Raw genomic sequence first — 22,183 nt, forward strand, 5'->3', positions numbered from 1 at the left:
TTGCCAGACTAATTTATACTGAATCACAGCCTCTGATGATTCAAGCTGAGGTCGAAGCCCACCAGCCATGAGTTCCAAAAACACATTTGTTGGTTTATGTGCCTTGCTGTCAACATGTGGGTTTTCTGGAGAAGTTTTTGAGGGGTGCTTATTGAAGTATTTGGGTTTGGACTATGTGATTCCACAAAGGGACGGAGAAAATGAAGGTCCATTTTGGATTGAGTGCCGTCAGGAAGCAGGGGCAGTTCAGTGACCGGTTGTCTCAGTTATTTTTATCTGGAAAGAGAAAGGATTAAAGTCAAGCTAAAGTTGTCCCTGATAAAGAAGCAGTTGTCCCTTGTAATCAGCAGAAGGGCTGTTATTTTTGTAGTTGTAGAGTATCTTTGTCTCTGTCTTGTTTCAGGCGTAATCACAGTGTGGACTCATCTGTTTTGTCCACCATAGTCACCAGATGGCCAGGTTTGGGTATTGCTTATACAGACGTACCTGGGAGAGATATTTCAGGTTCCTTTCCAGACCACTGCAACAAAGTGAATACCGCAATAAAATGAGTCACATGCCTTTTTAACTTTCCCAGTGAATATAAAATCTGTTTGCACAATACTGTAGTCTATAAAGTGTGCAATAACATTATGTCTAAAAAAACAATGTATGTACCTTAATTAAATACTTTATTGCTAACCATCATCCAAGCCTTTAGCAAGCCATACTAGTAATGTCAAAGATCACTGATCACAGATCACCATAACAAATATAACATTGAAAAAGTTTGAAATATGGTGAAGATTACCAAAATGTGACACAGAGACACAAAGTGAGCAAATGTTGTTAGAAGTGTGGCGCCAGTAGACTTGCTTCATTGTCACAAAACTTCAATTTGTAAAAAACGCAATATCTGCTAAATGCAATAAAGTGAAGCATGATAAAATGAGGTATGCCAGTATTCTGCAAGCATTTTTTATGTTCGGTTGGAAACATGAGGCCTAGCTACCAGCTCTGGACTGCCAGACCTCCAACTTTTTCAATGCAGAATCTTTTTATTCACATAGGTTTTGTTCTTTATTTGCTTGCACCCTCCCTTTAAATCTTTTCTACTTAGACTAAGGATTCACAATCAAGCTGGAAGATGGGAAAATCCTGTCAGATACTGATATGGGTCTCTTCCTGAAATCTTCAGGTCTATAAAAAGAGAGAAGGAAAACAGAGCTACTGTGAATTTACTTTGTAGTATCAAAGCTCTCAGCTGGAGAATAAAGACAGAGTCAAGAGTCAGAGAGGTCACAGCATGAAGTTTCACTCCTGTGAAGGCATCCTGTGGCATAAATGAGCCTTGTAGGTGTTTGCACTCTGCCTGGCTTGGCCACACAAGTCAAGGATATTCCCCAAGTATCTTATTTTTGGATTGATGATCCTACACACTTTAACTTGTCTTTGTCGTTTCCATTTTGTGTGTGGGATATTAGCGGGGTTTCGTCCAAGATGCAGTAATTATGCAGAATTATGTCCAAGATGCAGTAATATAGGGAAAATCCCAAGTGTTTTTTCCATGCTGTCCCTTAACTTATGCCATCTGTCTAGATATAACAAACCTTTTGAAATTTCTGGGAGGTTTTCAGTAATAGATTTCTTTAGTTTTCTGTACGGATGTGGCTTTTCCTTATTTTTATATTCTGTTGGTAATTTCCATGGGAGCTGGTGGGAAGAGAAGAGTAATTGCTTTGTGAGGTAGTCATTTCAGTCTCCTATCTAGAGAAATGTATGTGATTTCTAAAGACTGAAAGAGAAAAGCTATGTTTTCCATGAGTAATTTTTTTTTTACTTGCAAATGGTTGTAGTTGCTGCAAAATTTCATCACCCAAACTTCTCAGGCAAAATGTCCCTTTCCAGATGAGAGAGAAACCGATTGTAGTAAATAGACTTAAGGATGCTCTCAGTTCCCTTAGGGAAGCCTCAGGTGTCCTTCTGCCGTGTAGCCCAGCATTTCAGACATACACATAGCTAAGAGATGACCATTTAGCCGACTGACAAACCTGATGACCTGTTTATCAATAGAAATTAATCTAATGTTATACTTCAAACTGCCTCCCTCCTCTCACCCGGAAAATTCTAATCACTGATCCTTGATCCCAGTGGATGCATAGTACAGGAATGTAGGCATTTTGATAATGTGCTCAGAAAAACATGGTTTACAAGTAAAATAGGGAGTCTGCAATTTCTGCATCCATCAGTGCCTGATAAAAGCAATATACCTTGGGCTTCCCTGGTGGTGCAGTGGTTGAGAGTCCGCCTGCCGATGCAGGGGATACGGGTTCGTGCCTCGGTCCGGCATGTGGATGCCGCGGAGCGGCTGGGCCCGTGAGCCATGGCTGCTGAGCCTGAGCGTCCGGAGACTGTGCTCCGCAACGGGAGAGGCCACAACAGTGAGAGGCCCGCGTACCGAAAAAAAAAAAAAAAAAAAGCAATATACCTTAAAATCATTTTTATTTCTGTCATTGCTCACGGATTTGGATACCATTGATAAAGATTGATTTCTTTTTAACTGGCATGTTATTTAAATGCTTTCAGAAATAAAATCATGCACTTAGAAAACTGAGAAAAACTTTTGAAGTCATCTGGCTTATAAATGGGTCTAAAAATAGCATAAAAAACGTGTCCCGGGCTTCCCTGGTGGCGCAGTGGTTGAGAGTCCGCCTGCCGATGCAGGGGACACGGGTTCGTGCCCCGGTCCGGGAGGATCCCACATGCCGCGGAGCGGCTGGGCCCGTGAGCCATGGCTGCTGAGCCTGCGTGTCCGGAGCCTGTGCTCCGCAACGGGAGAGGCCACAACAGTGAGAGGCCCGCATACTGCAAAAAAAAAAAAAAAAAGTGTCCCATTTTCAACTAACCTCGTTAAACCCATGTCCCCCTGAAAGTTAAATTGCAGCCTTTATTTAGAGTCTCATTTATAAATATACACTATGAATTTTCAAGACAGGATATAAAATACAGTATTTCCCAAACTTATGTGATCAATCACCCTCTTTCAATTTCATACCAGTTAATATTTTCTGGAAGAATATTTCAAAAAGCACTGTTTGGAAAACTCACATTTATCCACACTTTCTCATTTTTATAAAAGAAACCTGGCAGAGTTCATCTATTAGTGTCAATTCCCAGAATAGCACCCAGGATCATGATTTCCAGACTCATTTCCCACTACATCACACACTTCAAAGATGTATACATATCAACACTGGATAATCATTGTTGAACACACTTATCTGTATAAAATTATATTGTATCTTTGCTATTTTAGAATATATTAAAGAGTTGTTTCATTGTCTAATGAACTTCTAATCAAGTAAATAATCCAAAACTGCCAAAGCTGCTGTGTTTTATTCCTTGTATTTGACTCTCTTGCCAAATACATATACTTTTAGTATAAACCAAATGATAGAGTGATAGGAATCAATATAAACTGGGTGATTTTGTTTAAGTCTTTGATTACAGTCAGCAAAAGATAGCCAAATAGCTCAAGTTAGCCTATAATATGTTTCTCTTCATTGCTGCAATTGCAAATTTAATCTGAATCCAATGTTTATATATCTACTGCATAGTCAGAATAAAGCACTGATTGAAGCCCCTTTTATAAATAAGCAGTTATGCTATTAATCAAGTTAAACATTTCAATAATATACAAAATATATTATTTTCTTGGAAGAAAGTATTGGTGGTAAAACTATTATGGGAGCCCTTAGCTCAGTAAACAAAACTAGGTGCGATTGTAACTGTTAAAGATTGAGTCGGGGGAAAAAATAATAGAGTTTTTATGCAAAGGTCTTTTGGAACTTTCCTCTGAGGTCTTTTAAACTATGTGGTACAGTGAATCATAAATATAATTTTACCAAACTGGAGATAACTCAGAAAGTAAAATTTACCTAAAAATCTGATTATTGCCATTAGTAAGAATTATTATTTTTAAACCAAGATAAAATTTGGATTAATTTAACCATCTTGTGCAATAATTACATTATTATAGTGCTTTCACAAGGAATGCATTCATGACTATTTATTACAAAAAAAAGAATTTTTGATTTTAGTATCACAAACACTTATTCTAGAAAGAAATGACCAAATTCTAGTGAATAGTTAGCTGTTCATAAAAGAAACCTATTTACTTTTCTTGCTTGTGATTCACAAGCATGGATTTCTGGGTCCTCAAAAAACCTGATAACAGTCAGTATAAAGAAACAGAAGCTTTCTTCCATCTTTCCCTATGTATGTTACTCCTTAGCATGTTTCTCCTTTTTATATTGTCAAGATCTTTCTTTCTTCAAGTTCCCACCTAAGTCCCACCTAAGTACAACATAAAACTAGATCTAGCCCTTACATATTCCTCTTCTCTGGAATCAGCCTTTGGTTATTCAGCCCTGTGAAGAACCCAACAATGAGGTCACTACACACTGTTTAGAATGGCCAAAATATGGAACACTGACACCATATGCTGGTAAAGATGTGAAGCAGCAGGAAATCTCATTCATTGCTGGTGGGAATACAAAGTGGTGCAGACACTTTGGAAGACAGTTTGGCAATTTCTTACAAAACTAAACATACTTTTACTGTATGATCCAGCAGTTACACTCCTTGGTATTCATGCGAAGGAGTTTAAAACTTAGGTCCACACAAAAACCTGCACACAGATATTTATAGCAGCTTTATTCATGATTGCTAAAATGTAGAAGCAACCAGGGTGTCCTTCAGTAGGTGAATGGATAAATAAACTATAGTATAATACATCCAGGCAGTGGAATATTATTCAACACTAAAAGAAATGAGTTATGAAGCCTTGAGAAAACATGGAGGAACCTTAAATGCATATTACTAAGTGAAAGAAAACCAGTCTGAGAAGGCTAAATACCATATGATTCCAACTATACGACATTCTGGAAACAGCAAAACTCTGACTCCAATAAAATGATCAACAGTTGCCAGTTGTGGGAAGGAGAAAAGAATAGGCAGAACACAGAATGTTTGAGCAGTGAAAATATTCTGTATAATACAGTAATATCTGTGTCATTATATATTTGCCCAAACTCATAGAATGTGCAGCACCAAGTGTAAACCCTAAGGTACACTATGGACTTTGGGTGATTATAATGTGTTGATGTATTAAATAGCTTCATCCTTGGTAGAAAATATGCCATTCCATTGAGTGATGTTAGTAACAGGGGAGGCTATGCATGTGGGGGGGGCAGGAGGTATACACGAAATCTCTATACCTTCCTTTCAATCTTACTATAAACCTAAATCTTCTCTAAAAAATAAGAGACTTATGCAATAGAATTCAAAGATGAAATTAATTCAAGAAGAATTCACTATTAATCATCAGTGTCAGAGTTGGTAGAGAGATCAAGTAAGAAAAAAGAATAATAAGTGCATATTGGAATTGTCACCTCCTAGATGACTGGTTATCTTAGCAAAACTCAGTGATTTGAGGATATGAGGAAAGAGAAGAAATATATGCAGTAATGGTAACAACATCATCTTGAACCATGACTGTAAAAGGAAGGAGAGTTGAAGAGATGCAACCAGAGAGTATAGCCAAGGAAGAAGTGATGTTGAAAATAGAAAAAAATAATTGATGCAATAAATTCTTGGTGAAGACAGAAGTAGATGAGGTCAAGAGCATAAGTAGACACGTGAGCTTCAAATTCTAAGGTACAGTTTTAAATGGATAAGAATAGGTACAGGTGTAATATAGATAAGGGGAAGTTGAAGAAATTTGCAATTGATGGAGTCTCTTTGCTTTGAGAAGTAAAAAATAAAATATATTTATTTAACAACTCCATATCACACTGTCAAAGAGACTGTCAACTGCACCTGGAAATGAGTAGAAACTTGACTACAACTTAAGTTCTTTTGCAGAAAAAAAAAAAAATCTGTGGTAGGGAAGTTTCTAGGGATGTTTCAATTGCTTTTCCTAGAAAAGCTGAGTCTTAATCTAACAGTGATGAAGGAGAGAAATGAGGGTCTCTGTCATCTACGTGGCTGTAGCCCCTTCCTTCCTTCTTCAGCACAATCACCCCAGCCCTGTTCCCTGAATGTAAGAAATAACATCATTTAATTTACATATTGTCTTTCATCCCTGGGATCCTTCTACCTGAGGATTATTTTTTTTCCCCTGGAGTAGAAGTCTTTGCTCACTATAACTCCACTATAGTTCATGTAATTCTCCCTATCTTGCATCTAAAACCCCAGATTCTGATGTTTATATCACTTCCAAATCAGTCTCAGAACTTAAGGGCCACCTTATGAGCCTCTTTTAGGCCTTACACTTGGTTTCTCATCCAGGTCTTATTCCCTGTTAATTTTCTACTACTATTTGTCTCACCATTTCCATATTCCTTTTTTATCTTATCCCAATGCCCTTCTTCTGGTCACTTCACTTCTTTTAATTCTTGTTGTATCAGAATCTCATAACATCTGTTAGATGTGGGCATGTTGTATGTGTATATAAATGGGTGTAATGTGCAACTGAACATATACTTGATACCTACTACTCAGTACATGTCTTTATGTCTACTTAAGGAGGGCGTGTATTAAGTCAAAGATATATGTGGTTGAACATGTGTGACTGGCTAACCTGTGGACAGATAGCCAGGAAGGATATTGTAGAGTTTTACTTGGCTGGAAAAGACTATGGAAATCATATGGGAGATGATTTCAGGAAGGGGAAGAGATAAGCCTCTGTCAACCTCCTAGAATACTAAGATCCTCTTAGAAAAACATTGACTTTTTAAAGCACTTTTCCCTTTCTATTCCCTGGCCGGATTCATTTCTTACCTCACATATCTTCAGAGCAAAAAAAGTCAGAATGATGAACAAAGGTTTCACACACACACACACACACACACACACACACACACACACACACACACACACACCGGATTCATTTCTTACCTCACATATCTTCAGAGCAAAAAAAGTCAGAATGATGAACAAAGGTTTCACACACACACACACACACACACACCCCAAATCTGAAAAGCTTAGATTCTGCTTCTGAAGAGATTATTGTTCTGATGAAATATGCCTAATCCCTTTGCTTTAGGGATATCTCCAGTTCAAAAGTGAGGTCCAAGGGGGAAATAAAGATACAGTTTCATAAACCTGCGTTGCTTCACTCTCTCTGTAATATTGGATGATTATGTAGTGCATATTAATTCACAGTGTGTTCACATAATAAACCCTCCTTAAATTAAAAAAAATTGACAGGGGACAGTTTGAAATAAAAAATAAAATATTGGTGGAAAATTGCCAGGCCTCCACCCACCAGAAACTTACAATTTAGTACATTATTAATCACCTCTCCCTTATCATTTATTTTTTTCTGTATTTTGTTCCTAGTCACTCAAAATCTTAGGACAAGGTGTTCTCTCTAGCTCATTGTTTTTATAAATACCCATTATAGTAATTGCCTGCAACTTTCTTTTGGAATCCACTCCACTCTCCTGTGTGAATCATTTGGGCGTAACCAGTCCCTGCACCTTGGTTAGCACAGAATATATACAAATGCTGTTCTGCAGAAAAGCACAGCTTGTTCCTACTGATAGTGTTACCTGACATATGTCCCGATTACAGACTTGGCTCCGTGGAGAAACAGCAATCTGTGCCAAAAGGAAAAACGGAATTAAGTCCTCTGAGCTTCCAGAGGAGGTTTTCTGTCTAATATGCTTCCTAAAATGGGGCCATGATTCACTTAAATTCTACAGACACTATCACCCTACTTCTAAGCAGAAGAGCAGTAACTTTTGACCAACAGACCCTCGCAGAGGTAACAAAGAAACTTATTTGATACTCACCCTAGAAACCACAGTTGATCTTAGCTGAAAGGGTAATGTTAAAATACAAAGTAACTAAATGTTTATAAAAAGTCTAGAATTTTGCAAGTACGAATAAATAACTATAATGCTACTCACTGAATTTATGAACATGTATTTTAACCTGTGCCTCAACTACTACCCAGTTAATTCAGTGCCATTTCCTAACTCTTTGATGGCATTTTCCAAATCTATAGGAATATATTAATTCAGAGAATGAGAAGGATGGACATCATCTCAGAAGAAAAAGAACACATTCAGTTAATAAGAATTCTTATGTTGCACCCTGGAAAATTAGTATGACTATACAATTTTTGTCACCTAAATTATCCTACATATAATTTCTTCACTCTAATAATGTAATATAGATGTTCATAGAACAGAGCTTAAGGGTTGGGCTTGAGTGTCATTGCTTCCTTGCTTTTATCAATTTGCAGATCTAAGGCAACACAGAATGATTCAGACCCAACCCCTTTAGCTTTAAACCCTACCTCTGCCCCTTGGGGGGCCTTGGGCAAGTTATTTCACTTCTCTGTGCCTTAAATTTCCTTATCTGTAAAATCTAGATGAAAATAGTCCTAGTTCACGCGAGGTTGTGGGAAACAAATAAATCAATATTTCTAAAGACCTTAGAACTGGCACCAACTATGCCTATATTAGTATGTATAAAATAAATATCATTGGAACATGTATTTAATCTCTGGAATATTGAGGTTTTTTTGTTAATAAATATAAATTAAAATAGTATTTACTTTATTAGATTGTTAAGAGAATTTAATGCAGATTTCATTACATAAATATTAGTTTTTATAATTATTAGCTATTAATAAATAGAAAGAAAATGAAATCTCCATATAGCAGTAATGAGAATATTTATTATAGACACTTTCAATTTAGAAATGGGCCGAGAGACAGCACAGTTACTGTTAACACCTTGGAATTTAGGATTAGACAGACTGGATGTAAATTTTTGTTCTGCCACTTAGCAGCTTTTTAATACCTGTAATAACATCAGGTCACAATTTTATTCTCTGCCAGTCTCAGCTTCTTCTTTTGAAAAATGTGGATAATAATCCCTATGTCTAAGTGTTGTTGTGAGCATTAGCTGAGACCATGTCTGTAAAGTAGCTGGCACCTAGTATGCATTCAATAATTGGTGGGTGTTAGCAACTTTCATGTTTATTGGGTTCCACGGTTTGAAACTCAAATCACGTTTTCCCCGAGAAACTATATTTCACATTGTGGCCAGTATCTTGGAAAAGTCTAGGTAAAAATATTTCACTGAAAGATTAACTAAAATAAAAGCAATATTCCAATGATAACATAGCAATCTGAAGTACCCACTAAGGAAATCTGGACTATGGCTACCTTCACAGGAGGGAGCCCTCTTCTTACAGTCATATTCATGGTGGGATGTTTTTGTCCATGAAGTGGTAGGTGTTCCATGGACCAGTAATTAAGTAACTGTCCTCTCCTGTTGGTCTGCCCAAATGCAACACTCTTTCTCTCCCTTGGTAACCTCAGCTACAGAGGTTTGAGTAGATTATAGTCCACAGTTCATCACACATTGTTATCATCGGATCATGCAAATCCTTTTTCTTTGCTTATTTGCTTGTTTATTTTATCCCCATTTCTAGGCTAGCCCATTATATTTGCAGGGCTGGGGCAAGAGTATAAATGGAGGCCTCAGGCCCATGACTCTCTCTGCTTCCTGAACTTCAAGGGGCCTCAAGCAGATGCATGTGAATGCCCCAGGGTACACATGTGTATTCCAGCTTCCTCCACTACCCCACTTCCTGGGCTTGGGGAGGCCACACTGACAAAGACTCTTCCCTTGACCAAACCTTAGGCTTCTTTAAGGCCTCTTCTCAACTAATTTGATCTTGACCTCAGTGTCCGTCTTTGTTGGGCCTGTATCACCCAGTTTTAGCAAGAATCCTGTCAAGTCAGTTTAGGCAGAGACTCTCCTTACCACTGATGTTTTTGTCTTAGTATTTTCCATCCACTGACCCCAACTATGTTTCTTAGCTATAAATCCCCACTTGTTTATGTTGCCTTGGAATGGAGCCCCATTCTTTTTTTTTTTTTTTAATATTTATGGAGGTTGTCCTTAAGCCATATACTCCAATTAATTCATTGTTACTGATTCCTTACATTTACCAGAATCTTTATTTACTACCAGTAATACAAGAATTGAGTGCACTTTTATTTCCCTTTGGTCCCCATCATCCCTCACACCATAATATTGACATTGAGAAGCATGAATCGAAACTTATCCAATTTGCCATCTTTTCATGAGATGCAAAAAACCACTTCATATTAGTCACTCCCTTGGTGAGATAAAGTGGAAAACAAAGGAGAGTTTCTAAATGTGTTTGGTGTGGAGTTCCTACTGAGATTCCCCAGATATACATCTGTATCATATAAATTTCGGACAACTCTCCATATACTCAAAAAGAATGATCATTTTTTGTTAATTAAATTTGTTCACTAGAAATGTAAAACACTGCTATATAAATGCAGTTATGAGTAGCTTTAATGATTATTAAGTGTCCAAAAAAAAAGGATTGTTGTTTGTTATATAATAACAAAGAAAGCAGGTAGTTCTAAGCTTTGCCAGTGGCTAGGAATGCTTGTTTTTCAGGAGCAGGACCTTGAAAAGCTGATTTCTGCTCTAGTTACATATATCATCCTGAGTTTAAATAAAAATGGAAACTCTCATATGTCAATATTTCCGTTTTTAAAATATATGATGCATCTTAAGTAATACATCTTAATAGTTCTAAGTCAGTGAGAGAAATTAACTTTTGCTATTTGATTGATAAAATGTGTAAATGTAACCAATATGCCTAATTCAACTGCATTTTTGAGACAACATAAACAGTGTTGAAAATGGATAAAAACAGGGTTATAACTTTGGTTTACTCTCATTTAGCACTGGACTTTAAAGGTCTAGTAGAATGTTTCTCCAAGAAGATTCCATTTAAGAGTTATGTGCTCTTTAATGTAAATTGAACAGGGAAATGCTATGACACAAATAGAATAATTTAAAATATTATTAACCAAAGAATATCTATTAGAGAAATCTATATTCTTTTTTTTTTAATTTAGTTATTTAGGGCTGTGTTGGTCTTCATTTCTGTGTGAGGGCTTTCTCTAGTTGTGGCAAGTGGGGGCCACTCTTCATCGCGGTGCGCGGGCCTCTCACTATCGCGGCCTCTCCTGTTGCGGAGCACAGGCTCCAGACGCGCAGGCTCAGTAGTTGTGGCTCACGGACCTAATTGCTCCGCGGCGTGTGGGATCTTCCCAGATCAGGGCTCAAACCCGTGTCCCCTTCATTAGCAGGCAGATTCTCAACCAGTGCGCCACCAGGGAAGCCTGAGAAATCTATATTCTTGACTGTGCTATGAATTTAAATGTTTAAAGTTTTCTTCAAAGACCTCTTCAAAGTCCTTGTGTTTCAACAAACCATCCATTACAAATGATATGGACCTTCTTTCTACCAGTTTAAACCTTGTAGATTATGGCACTGAGACCACCTGAATCAAAGGAAAAAAAAAAACAAACACCAGTTTGTAATCGTTCTGTTTAAAACGGATGAACATTCAAAATGAAAATAGACCTTCATCAGTTTACCAATTTGATTTAAAAAGCAGAACATGGGGTAGGAATTTTAGAAAATGCTTCCATTTGGGGGAATTTTTTCTTACTAGTTCCTTAAGTAATGAATCATACAGTTTTGAGGAAAACTTGTCGTTTGACAACACAGGTTTAACTGGTTTTTAGTTGCCAGAGACTGCACTAGATATTTAGAGATTTTGTCTTCCAGAAATTTAGTTTCTGGTGGAAGATATAAGAAAAATTCATAGATTTTAAAGTTGTTTGGTACCTTAGAGACATCTCATTGAGGTACAGAGAAATGAATGATAACGCATATCAGGAGACACACTAATTTAGGCTAAAATGACCACCCAACTTGCTTGTATTCACTGCATCCCCTACTACGTTACTTCTGTCATTTATACCAGTGACCACAAAATAATCCCAGCTTTCATTTCTCCTGAGCATCACTCCCGTATATCAAACTGTCTACCAGACACTCCTCAAATCATCCCAAACTCACATCCCAAACTCCTCAAATCATCCCAAAGAAACTATGATCTTCCCACTCTAACCTCCTTTTTTCCCCACTATAATTCCTTTTTTTTTTAAACTGTCATCCATCCATTTGCAAAACATAGAAATTAAGGGGTCATTTTTCACTTTATGTTTATTTCTCAAATGCAAATCTGATGAAAATCTCATTATATCATGTCTCTGCTTAAAAATACCAAAATGTCTCCCCCTGTCTGCAGGATTAAATCTCTATCTAGTCTGAATCATAAAGTTCCTAACAATCAGACCCTTGACTTCTTGGCCAGCTTTCTATGATTTCCACACCTGAGTAAGATATGGTTATTCTCACACTTAACTTTGCCTGTGGGCACTGAAACCTAAGACTACTTCCAAATGTCTATAAAGACTAACCGTAACAACACAAATTACCACAGGAGATTTTAAGTTTTTATTTGTTTTTCAATAGTAACAATGACCTGTAGGAAAGGGCTGCAATTATAACACAATTCGATAATTGGAGATAATTACCTAATAGTAATTTGTTTCAATATATTAAAAGCTTAGAGGGATATGGCCCATTAAACAACCCCTTTCCTGACTCTAAATGATAACTTCCTATCTGGTAAATTGGTTTCATTTTCTTCTTATCCAAGTTTATATACTTTAAAGTAATACTCTCTGAATATGCCCCCTTCTACTCATACAATGTGTATTTAAATGTACTAGCCCCTCATTAACAGGACCCAATAAAATTGAGAATTTGCAAAATGCAAAAATGTTGGGCTAAATTTTGACCCATCTCTACACATGAGCAAAACATCCACAGTAAATGAAAACTGTGAATTATATTTATATAAAATCTTTCCAATAGAAAATAATGATTCATGGGATCATTTAAAGACATTTTACAAGATATAAATATTTCTCTTCCCTCTTCAGCTTACCTAAAGAGCATAAGGTGGCTTATCAATTTGATATGTTAAGCCAGAAAGAAGAAACTCTCTATTTGAAATATCAATCTTGAACACTGTTCAATCCAAGAAAGGCCAACTCAGCTGTTTGGAGCCCTTTGGCATGTTAAGCACATAGTTCCATATCCTACATGCCTTAGGCATTTCCATAACAATAAGGCGTTGCTTTGAAAAATAGGCATTATTCCAGGGTCCCTGAAACCAAACAAGGTCCTAGCTGTCACATTTTAAAAATAATCACGGTGTCCAAGAAAGTCCATAATGTAAGAGTCAGGGGAACTGGAAGGTTGCATCTGTTATGATGGCTGCATATCTAATATTTCTACATGTTATTCTTTTCTCTCTTTCCCTGTCTTTTTCTTTTTCTTTTCAGATTTTACTGCTAACTTGTTCTTTTATTGAGATTTAGAGCTTTCATCTGCTTTTTTATTATGAAAAATTTTAAGCACACAGAAGTATGTTGAGAGTAATATATTTAAATTATAATCCAACGCCCAACTTTGTGAAATATTAACACTTAAATATACTAGTTCCTACAAATATATGTAATATAATATTGAGTTTAGATTTTTAAAAAAATTATTGAAACAGTCATAGCTCCCTGTGTCCTCGTTCTCTTATTTCTTAGAGAAAAACATATTCTGAATATGGTGCTTAACTTTTCCAGAAAGTTTTTTATATGTTTACTGCTTACATATGAATGTATGTATCCATAAGCAGTATCATTTGCTTCTTTCAACTTGATATACCTAGTATAATTCCTTTTGCTTTCCTGTCCTCCTTGATTCTATTCCTTTAACATTGTTTCTGAGATTTTTCTATGTTGATGCATGTAGCTCTTTCTTTTTCCCATTTAAACTTCTGTATCCATTTAGTGACTATACTTTAATTTATCCGTTCTCCTTTTGTAGAACATATAGATTGTTCTCTTTTTTCTATTATAATTAATCTTACAATAAATGTTTAAAAAATGTCTATTACTGCACATGTGGAGAGGGTTCTCAAGGGTATATACTTAATTGCGAAAAGCTGGTTCTTGGAGTAATGTGCATTTTACGCTTCATTGGATATTGCCAAATCCCTGTCCAAGATGTGTTTGTACCTGTATATACACAAGTGAAAAGTATATGAGCTTCTGAAACAAACAATAAAGTTATTCGCAGCTTCATCTTCCTAGGCAGGCGTTTCTTGGACTAGGAAATCATGTTAAAGAAGATAAGTTGTGTGGTTATAGATGCTTTTGATTCTCAAATGCTAAACTTTTGTTTCTTTTGTCTTGAGAATCACTCACGTGTCATTCTATATTCAAACAAATACAACTGGAATTTTTTCAATTATTAATCTTCTGTTGTATTTTATTTATAGTAACAGCTTGGACATGATCCACCTAAGAGTGCCCTATATACATTTTTTTCTTTTAAAAATGTTATGTATATATACTACTATAAATTCTTATGTTTGAAGCTTGTCAGAGCACTCAGAAAACTTGACATTTCTCTATACAACATCCCTACAATTTATTTCATTTCAAGGTTGGAGGGGATATCATAATATCTCTTTGTAAACATAAAATATCCTTTATGTGTGTACCAAATTAACAAGAAATATAATTTTCTCTAAAAGAAATTCAAGAAAGGTCTTTATAAAGCAAAAACAAAAACCTCAGCTTCTGCCTTTAAAAAATTATACTCATACAGTACTAAACATATAGATGAGTATTTTTAAATTTCACTTATAGAATGGTAATTGGAAATCTTAAAAGTAGTTACTTGGAGTAGTAAATTAATTCAGTCTACCAAAGTCTAAATTTAAATCACAGTAAAACTTAACTGTAATACTTGTATTAATTGGGGAGAGAAACTTATTCTTTTCTTTCATAAGGGAAATTACTGCATACTTACAGTGCAAACTATATCCACTAAAAATTGTCAGGAAATACTTTCCTTGGTATTTGATTTAGTGCGATTCTATGTATAAAATCCGGTTACCATGTTTAGGGTTTGAAAACAAAATTGCACACAAACCAACATTCTGTTTATAACCATAGAACACTACTGTTTGTATTTTATTATAATACAACCAAAATATACATTTAACAACTTTCCATTATTTTAGATTACAAGACTACATTTCTTTTAAAATAGCAAAACTACAAATTCAAAATAGATTGCTAACCACTTACAATTATTAAGAATTAAATTACACAATTAACTGACAGATTTTTGCCCTTCACCCCCAAATCACCTATATCAAACTTACCATAAATACTTTATAGGACAAAATATTTAAATGAGAGGTATAAGTCATGTGCATGTTCCTGTCTTTGCACTGTCGTCATTGTGTACAATGTTGGAATTTTAGATATCGTTTTTTAATCTCACATGCAAATTAAATTATTTAAATATTGTGGTCATTTACTGTGAGAAAAAATCTTTCTATAAAAACACTTCAAATATCTCTTTTTACTAAACTATCCATTCCCAATAAGGTTAATGAGTTCCAACGTGTTGTCCAAGACAAATTCTAAAGGGAAGCTATTTCAGTTTTGATTTCCACTTTCATTTATGATATATATGAAATAGCATATTTAAATTTAAAATATCAGTGTTTAATTAATGCTCTTGTTCAATTTAGTATTTCGTAGACATCTGAATGCTACCAAACTGTCCTTGAAAATTTAATTTTCAATGTAATGTGGAAAAACAGGCACCGACAACTGTAAACTTATTTTTTAGTTGAGTCTACACAATTCAGCAGAAACAAAAATTAATAGCATATAAAGAACCAAAACATAGACCAAAGGAAAAATTCAAGAGTAAGACCATTTTGCAGGCAGCATGTTGTAAATAAGCGTTATTTAGTCAGCGGATGGATGAGGTAGGGTGTGAATTATAATTTTTTCACTACTGTTGTGGCTTTTGCAAATTTCTAAATTTCTCTGTGACAGTTTTCCATTTCTTAAATAATTTGGTTGGTTTTCAGAAATGTTTATTCAATAATGTGAATGTAAGTGTTTTGAGCTCTTTGGGGAAGAAACAGTTTATATATAAATTAATTATTTAAACTATCCATTTCTAAGCAAACTCTTAAAATTCCCAATAAATTGAATGTAAATGAATGCAGACAGTCAGGATTCCATTTAGCAGCATAAATAGCTGGAATGAAATGCAGATGAGAATATGCAAGTCAGAGCCATACGTATTCAAAACAGGGGAAAAAATATAAAACTAAGAATAAACATAGACATTTTAAGACCTCTCCATAAAGAGCTGATTTCTTAGCAAATGTATTTGAAACTATTAACTATAATTTCATTTTTCATTATTTCAAAGAAAATTTGGTAAAAACTTTCAGTGGTGAGGAAGTATATATTGTATCTCATCTGTAGATTTAATATATTCACACTGTTCTTCTAAGCGTTTGAGGCAATTAAAAGATTAAAAAATTAAACATAGTAGCTTAGATGTCTTCTGTCTTTATAAATACACATAAATCCTTGTCCATATGGTTTATTTATTATATGACTTTATTTTACTAACAATATTTCAAATATATTTTAATTATCATAAATTAATAGTTTTAGATCCAAAGCAGCCAGAATATTAGCTGTAAATTAAAATGTCCCCCCCCAATTTTTTCTGAATAACTAAGATTAGAAAGAATTAATTAAAAAATGGCTTGGACATTCATATTTTGATGAAAACCAAATTTATTTTCACAAGTCAATCCTAACATTTGAGCGTCATGAAATTTTCCCAAAGCCATCCATAATTTGATCACTACTGTCTGACATACAAATGTTTGGAAATCTTTAAAAAACATGCTCCTACTTTGAGCTTACTATGAGTTTCTAGAATATTTTGAGCCAGCAAATCAAGTTACAAACACTTGTTAGCAATCTGATCTTGCTACAACTATTCTTTTGAATTACTTTTTAACAGAGTGATTTGTTCTGGTTCACTTTAAAAAAAAAAAAACTATCTTCCTTAAGTTTTCCTTACAGTAAAACATCTACAAATATTTATGAGTATTGTATCAAAAGGCGACTTAACCTCATAGATCAGTGTGGCTACTTTGAGTAGGTAAACAATGCAAACACGATGAATATAAGATAGAACGTTTTGAGCATAAAGCCAGTCACAGACATGATACTGAACTCTGTAATAAGTTGCCCTATAATCACAGGGTTCTCACAGGCTTTTATTTTCAAGACACGTAGAATGCATGAGAAACGAGCTATGTCTGCTATTTAGTTTTCTGAAAAGCTGCCTTCCATGTGAGGAAGTGACTAATTTTTCATTTCACACTAAAAACGGCGTGAAAAGGCAAAACAGAAGAACGCTAAGGGTTTTGTGTTATACGAAGGAAAGGTGAGTCCTTCTTAAACAGGCAGGAAACATACCATACATATTCAGAGGAAAGGACAAATTGGAAACATTTGAAAGTGCTAACAAAATGTGAAAAAATGTTTATGTTAATGTGAGTTTGTTTTCTTTACATGCAGTAGGCTTATTTATTATTAAATTACTAAAACAATGCTACTTGAATTACAGCATATAATCTCAGAAACGCAAAAAGATTGTGTGAAGAAAAGATGTCAAAGAGTTAATTTAACCCTTTCCGTTGTCAAAAATTTTGCATTTGTTCTGTTATTCAACAAATATATAGTATTCCCACTCCCCACCACTGTTGTCTACCTAATTCTATCTCTCTATATATGTATATATAGTTTTTTCCTATTCACTCAAATAAAATCTAATAATCCAATATTTGGGAGAGCATAAAGGCAGTAAATAGAAATAATTTATAGAGCATGATGCGTTTTTAGAAAAAAGAGAGGAAGTACATACTGAAATCCCATTGATTGTAAATAAATTTGTATTCATTTTTCCCATGATCCTTTAGAAAATTTACTTTTCCTCAGACTTTTGCTAGCAGTTTGTTATAATCTACAGGTTTTTTTTTTTTTAACAGATGGATTACAAATTGGCAGCTACTTATATTCCAGTGAGTAAAGCTACAGTACATTTCACGCACTGTATTTGTGATTGTTCTTCCTTTTTATGGGGATGTGAGTCTTCCCCAAAGCCAGAATTTATGGCTGTGTTTCTTTCTTTCTCTTAACAAATCCCAGCTGCGTGCTTTCCCATTAGGATGCAGTATACATCATGATGTCTCCCTTATTTTTATTAAAATGCTTTCCCATATCCTATTAAAATATTTATTAAGCATTCTGTCCCTGTAAAGCTCAGCATATATTCTAAAGACACATAACTGAGCATCACCTTCTCTCTGTGAACCTGTTATCCTGACAAGTCATAAGGAATCCTGGGAGGAACATTTATGCCCTTCAGTAAATCAATGCTCCAGGACACTAAATGTAACCCCTGGAGTCTGAAAGGAGTAATGCACCTCTCCAAATTCCTAAACCATGCACCAAGAGTGAATGGCTCACTGGAAAAGTTCCTGTTGATAATGTGAGCTGTATCTTATGTCTTCCCTCCAATCCTACCACCAGGTAGCCAGTTCTAGAGTGGAATGATGTATCTGTTCATAAGAACATATAGCACAATTGCATGGTAAACTCCATGCTTAAAGGCCATGCAAGGGAAATAAAGCACCTTATTACAATGTCAAATTTGACGCTTTCTTAGCTCAGTTATTTATGTAACATAATAAATTCAAAAACTCAGTGTAAAGCGTTTACAAATGTAAAGCCCCTCTTTTGAGATAATTCTGATACTTTGCAGGTATACGTTTAGTCCTTGGCAAATTGGTTCAGATGAATGGTTTGCCCTTACTAATGCCATATCCACCAGATACAGTCTTATTCATATTACTGTTCTTGTGCTTTAGCAAAACTCCATGGAAAGCTCGTATGAGTTAATATAAGGATGAATAAAACAGAAGACAGTATTTTTGCAGGTGAAGAATTCTTTTTCTTTAAATTAAATAGAAAACTATGAAGCCACAGCTCTAGGAAGCTCTTCTAGGTCTCTGTGATGTCTTCGATTTCGTTTCTTCTTCATTTCCTGCATGTGCTTCCACTTTGGGCCGCCCTTGTTTCGCTGTCTCCGCTTCTCCCTGTGCCACATCTGTTCGCAGTACTGGTCGAGGCTGAAGTTTGGGCTGCTAAGGATTTGGATATAGTCTTTGTATCTCAACCGTGACTCAGCCAACAGATCCTTGACCCGCCCCTCCTCGTGCTCTGCCCTCTGGGTATTTTCCATCTGTTCATTCTCAATGACATTCAAAGTCAGCTTCACTATGGTGTGGATAAAAGTGTGCTCCTGTGCTTTACAGTAATACATCCCAGAGTCCTTCTTCTGCAGACTTCGAATCAGTAGCCCGTATTCTGTTTTGATGATCCTTTCATCGGATTTCAACTGCAGAATTGGAAAAATGTAGGCAATAAATGAGAAACAGAGAGGGCTATGAGCAAATGCAAAGAGGCTACATAGTTTTACTTAGATGAACCAAAAAGATACAATCCCTGTCTCTCTGTCATTAAGCATAGTATTGTCAGCCATAGTCGAAGAGAGTGACTAAACTCTCTTTCAACTAAAGTAACAGCCCACAAAGAGGTATGGTTGCATCTTATTACATCTAACTGAGCCTTTGGAATATAGTTAGTTTTTCTCCCAGTCTACAGATAGGAATAAAAAACTGAAAATTAATGAAGTAAACCTGGAAACTATCAACTGACCATCTTTACAAAGATTTCAGATACTAGTTGGTGTGCTAAGAATACCAATTTGTTTCTGAATTTCAGAGCTAGAATGTGACTCTGACAGTCATTGTGTAGAAAAAGAGCTTTAGTGCACACTACTACCTGTAATGTGGAAGAGAGCAATTATTCCAAAAGGAACTTAATGTTTGCTAGATATTGCCAAATAGATGATCTGAGTAGCTTATGGAAACTGTAAGTGGTGACTTGTTAAAAGTCAAGTGGAAAGGCATGGAGGATACAGCCTTTGGGATGTTAGAGCTGTACTGAATAGGACCATACAGTCAAAAGCTTAGCAACACTGAAAGCTGAATTTCTCTTTTTACTATGGATTGAATTTTGATACTTTATGTCTATATGATACTTTAGACTATGTCATTTGTGGAAATATTTGCCATACCTCAGTATACTATAACATGGTAATGTGATTTCAAGTGTGAGAAAGCTCAATGAACAAAAAGAACCTCCACTGAAATGTGACGCTCTTTGCCCTTTGAAGCAATAGTACTGAAAGACAATTCAAACATTTAAGCTTGCCTGGCCTCCAATCTGGTGTGAATAGAGAACCTATCTTCAATAAACTACAGGCATGTTTACCGACACAAGAGCCCTGTTTAATGTGGAGTATTGTTGAGCGGCTCAGCATTAAGTAGAATAACAACAAAGAAGTCTGGAAGATTTCCCAGTTTACACATCTGCCCCTGTATTGTAGACTTAGAGTTGATGGAAATCAAGGAGGCATAAAGACGGCTAAATTAAATTTATTCACAGTGGGTGGACTATACTTTGCATCTTTATGTGAAAAATATGTAGGAAAAATCCCTCCAATTCTGGAAATATGAGAAAAGGCAAAGAAACATCTCTGGCTACCAGCCCAGTTAACTAACCAGTATATGGCCAACCACCTTCTATGCCAGAGAAGTGCAGCTGGCGGGGTATCACACAAGGCCAAAGGCAGGTCACAGCTCAGATCCCTGGTTAATGAGGCTGAATGGTCTCCAGCCCTGCCTTTGCTCTACAATGAATCCACACCATCAGGGGTTTGTTTGTCTCCCTTACTTTGCCCATTTGGTGAACTGGTGTGTAGTAGATTTTTTTTTTTTCTAATGGATTTATCTAAAGGCCCAGATATTTTTAAATGCTACTGTAATACAAACTAATGTTGAAGTAACTTACATTCTCAGAAGCTATAGGAATCTGCTGCCAAAAATAGAAGGGAATTTGAATTGGTAGGGCTCTAAAGGATCAGTCTTAAACAATAATATCAATCTCAAATTTAACACATACTATATATCTTCCTTTAAATAATTTTATTGTAGGAATTATTGTTTTTCATTTAAATATACCTTAGAACATGAAATTGAAACTCTGACTCCACAGCCGAGGTTCTGGTCCCTATCTGCTCTGCTTCCCATGACTACTCATTTATCTTCCCCAATTGGTGTCCTATTTATCAAGTTGGTGACACAGCATACAGTGTATTTGGGATGTTAAAAGTAAAGCTCTTTGAAGGTTAAGTGTGAAGTATTATTAGCAACATCATAGACTACTGCCATATTGCTGGAGAGGTGATGTTCTGAAGCCATTACTTCTGTAATTCTTTAATGGAAAATGGCCTGTGGTTACTAGCATGATGACCAAAGTGCGTGACTTCAGTTCCGTTTCATCTCTGGATATTCTTTCCTAGCTGGTATTCTTGCTAATGTTTAAACTGCATTTAATGTGGCTTTTAGAGACTGTCACAGCTCTGAGTCACTATTTTTTATTGTTCTTTTTAAGCTTCTGACAGGAAGGAATGATGACTTTGTGATTTCACACATATTATGCAACACTTCATCATTATTTTTGCTGTTCTCTCTTTGTGTCCCATTTATGTTATTTTACTCTGAAGTCTGGCCCCCTTCCCTCCTTTCCAGTCTACTTCTGTCCCTACAGGACTCAGGGTTTCATAAACACCTGACATTTCATTACCCCACCGTGGTCCTTCACCTTTCCTTTCTTTGATGGAATGATTACTTTTTCTTTTGGTTTTTGACCTACAGATAAAAAAGTTTGCCTTAATGAATTTCTTTCTGGATTTATTAGATCAGAAGGTCTATTAGATCATTTAAGTGATTTTTTTCTCTTCCTAAATTTCAAAAATATGCCTTTCATGAAATGGTATCTCTAATAAAACACATTTTGAATTGATGTATTTTCATAGGATTTTTGCAGTCTAGAGACAGAAATCTGTGACCCAGAAATTAAGTGGTTGATTAACATTTGCCTACTTTACATTCCCATTCTCTGTAGTGCTTTCATTCCATGCTGGAATAGGATGCATTATGCAGACTGCATCTCGACAGTGAAATGTCAGCACAGTCAATTTAGAAAATTCAGCTCCTCTACAAAGAGATAATGTAATCTCTGGCCAGTGATTTAAACTCATGGAATTTTCTTCACTCTAGAAATGATAAGTAAAAACTGCTCAGCCTTACATATCAAAACCATGCTTGAACCGGGGTCAACTA

General features: G+C 35.6%; 1 protein-coding gene across 2 annotated transcripts in view; it reads right to left on the bottom strand.

Moving 5' to 3' along the window:
• Positions 1-14,975: 14,975 nt before the first annotated feature.
• Positions 14,976-22,183, bottom strand: part of SEMA3D (semaphorin 3D) — a 210,103-nt gene continuing 202,895 nt past the window's right edge. For both annotated transcript variants that reach the window (XM_082632043.1, XM_082632042.1), the window contains one exon: positions 14,976-19,332. In XM_082632043.1, coding sequence (XP_082488169.1) covers positions 18,907-19,332 — 426 coding nt within the window. In that variant the 3' untranslated portion in view covers positions 14,976-18,906. The remainder of the gene's footprint in view (positions 19,333-22,183) is intronic.

The sequence above is a fragment of the Mesoplodon mirus genome, assembly GCF_964341445.2.
Source record: "Mesoplodon mirus genome assembly, chromosome: 9".
NCBI lineage: Eukaryota > Metazoa > Chordata > Mammalia > Artiodactyla > Ziphiidae > Mesoplodon > Mesoplodon mirus.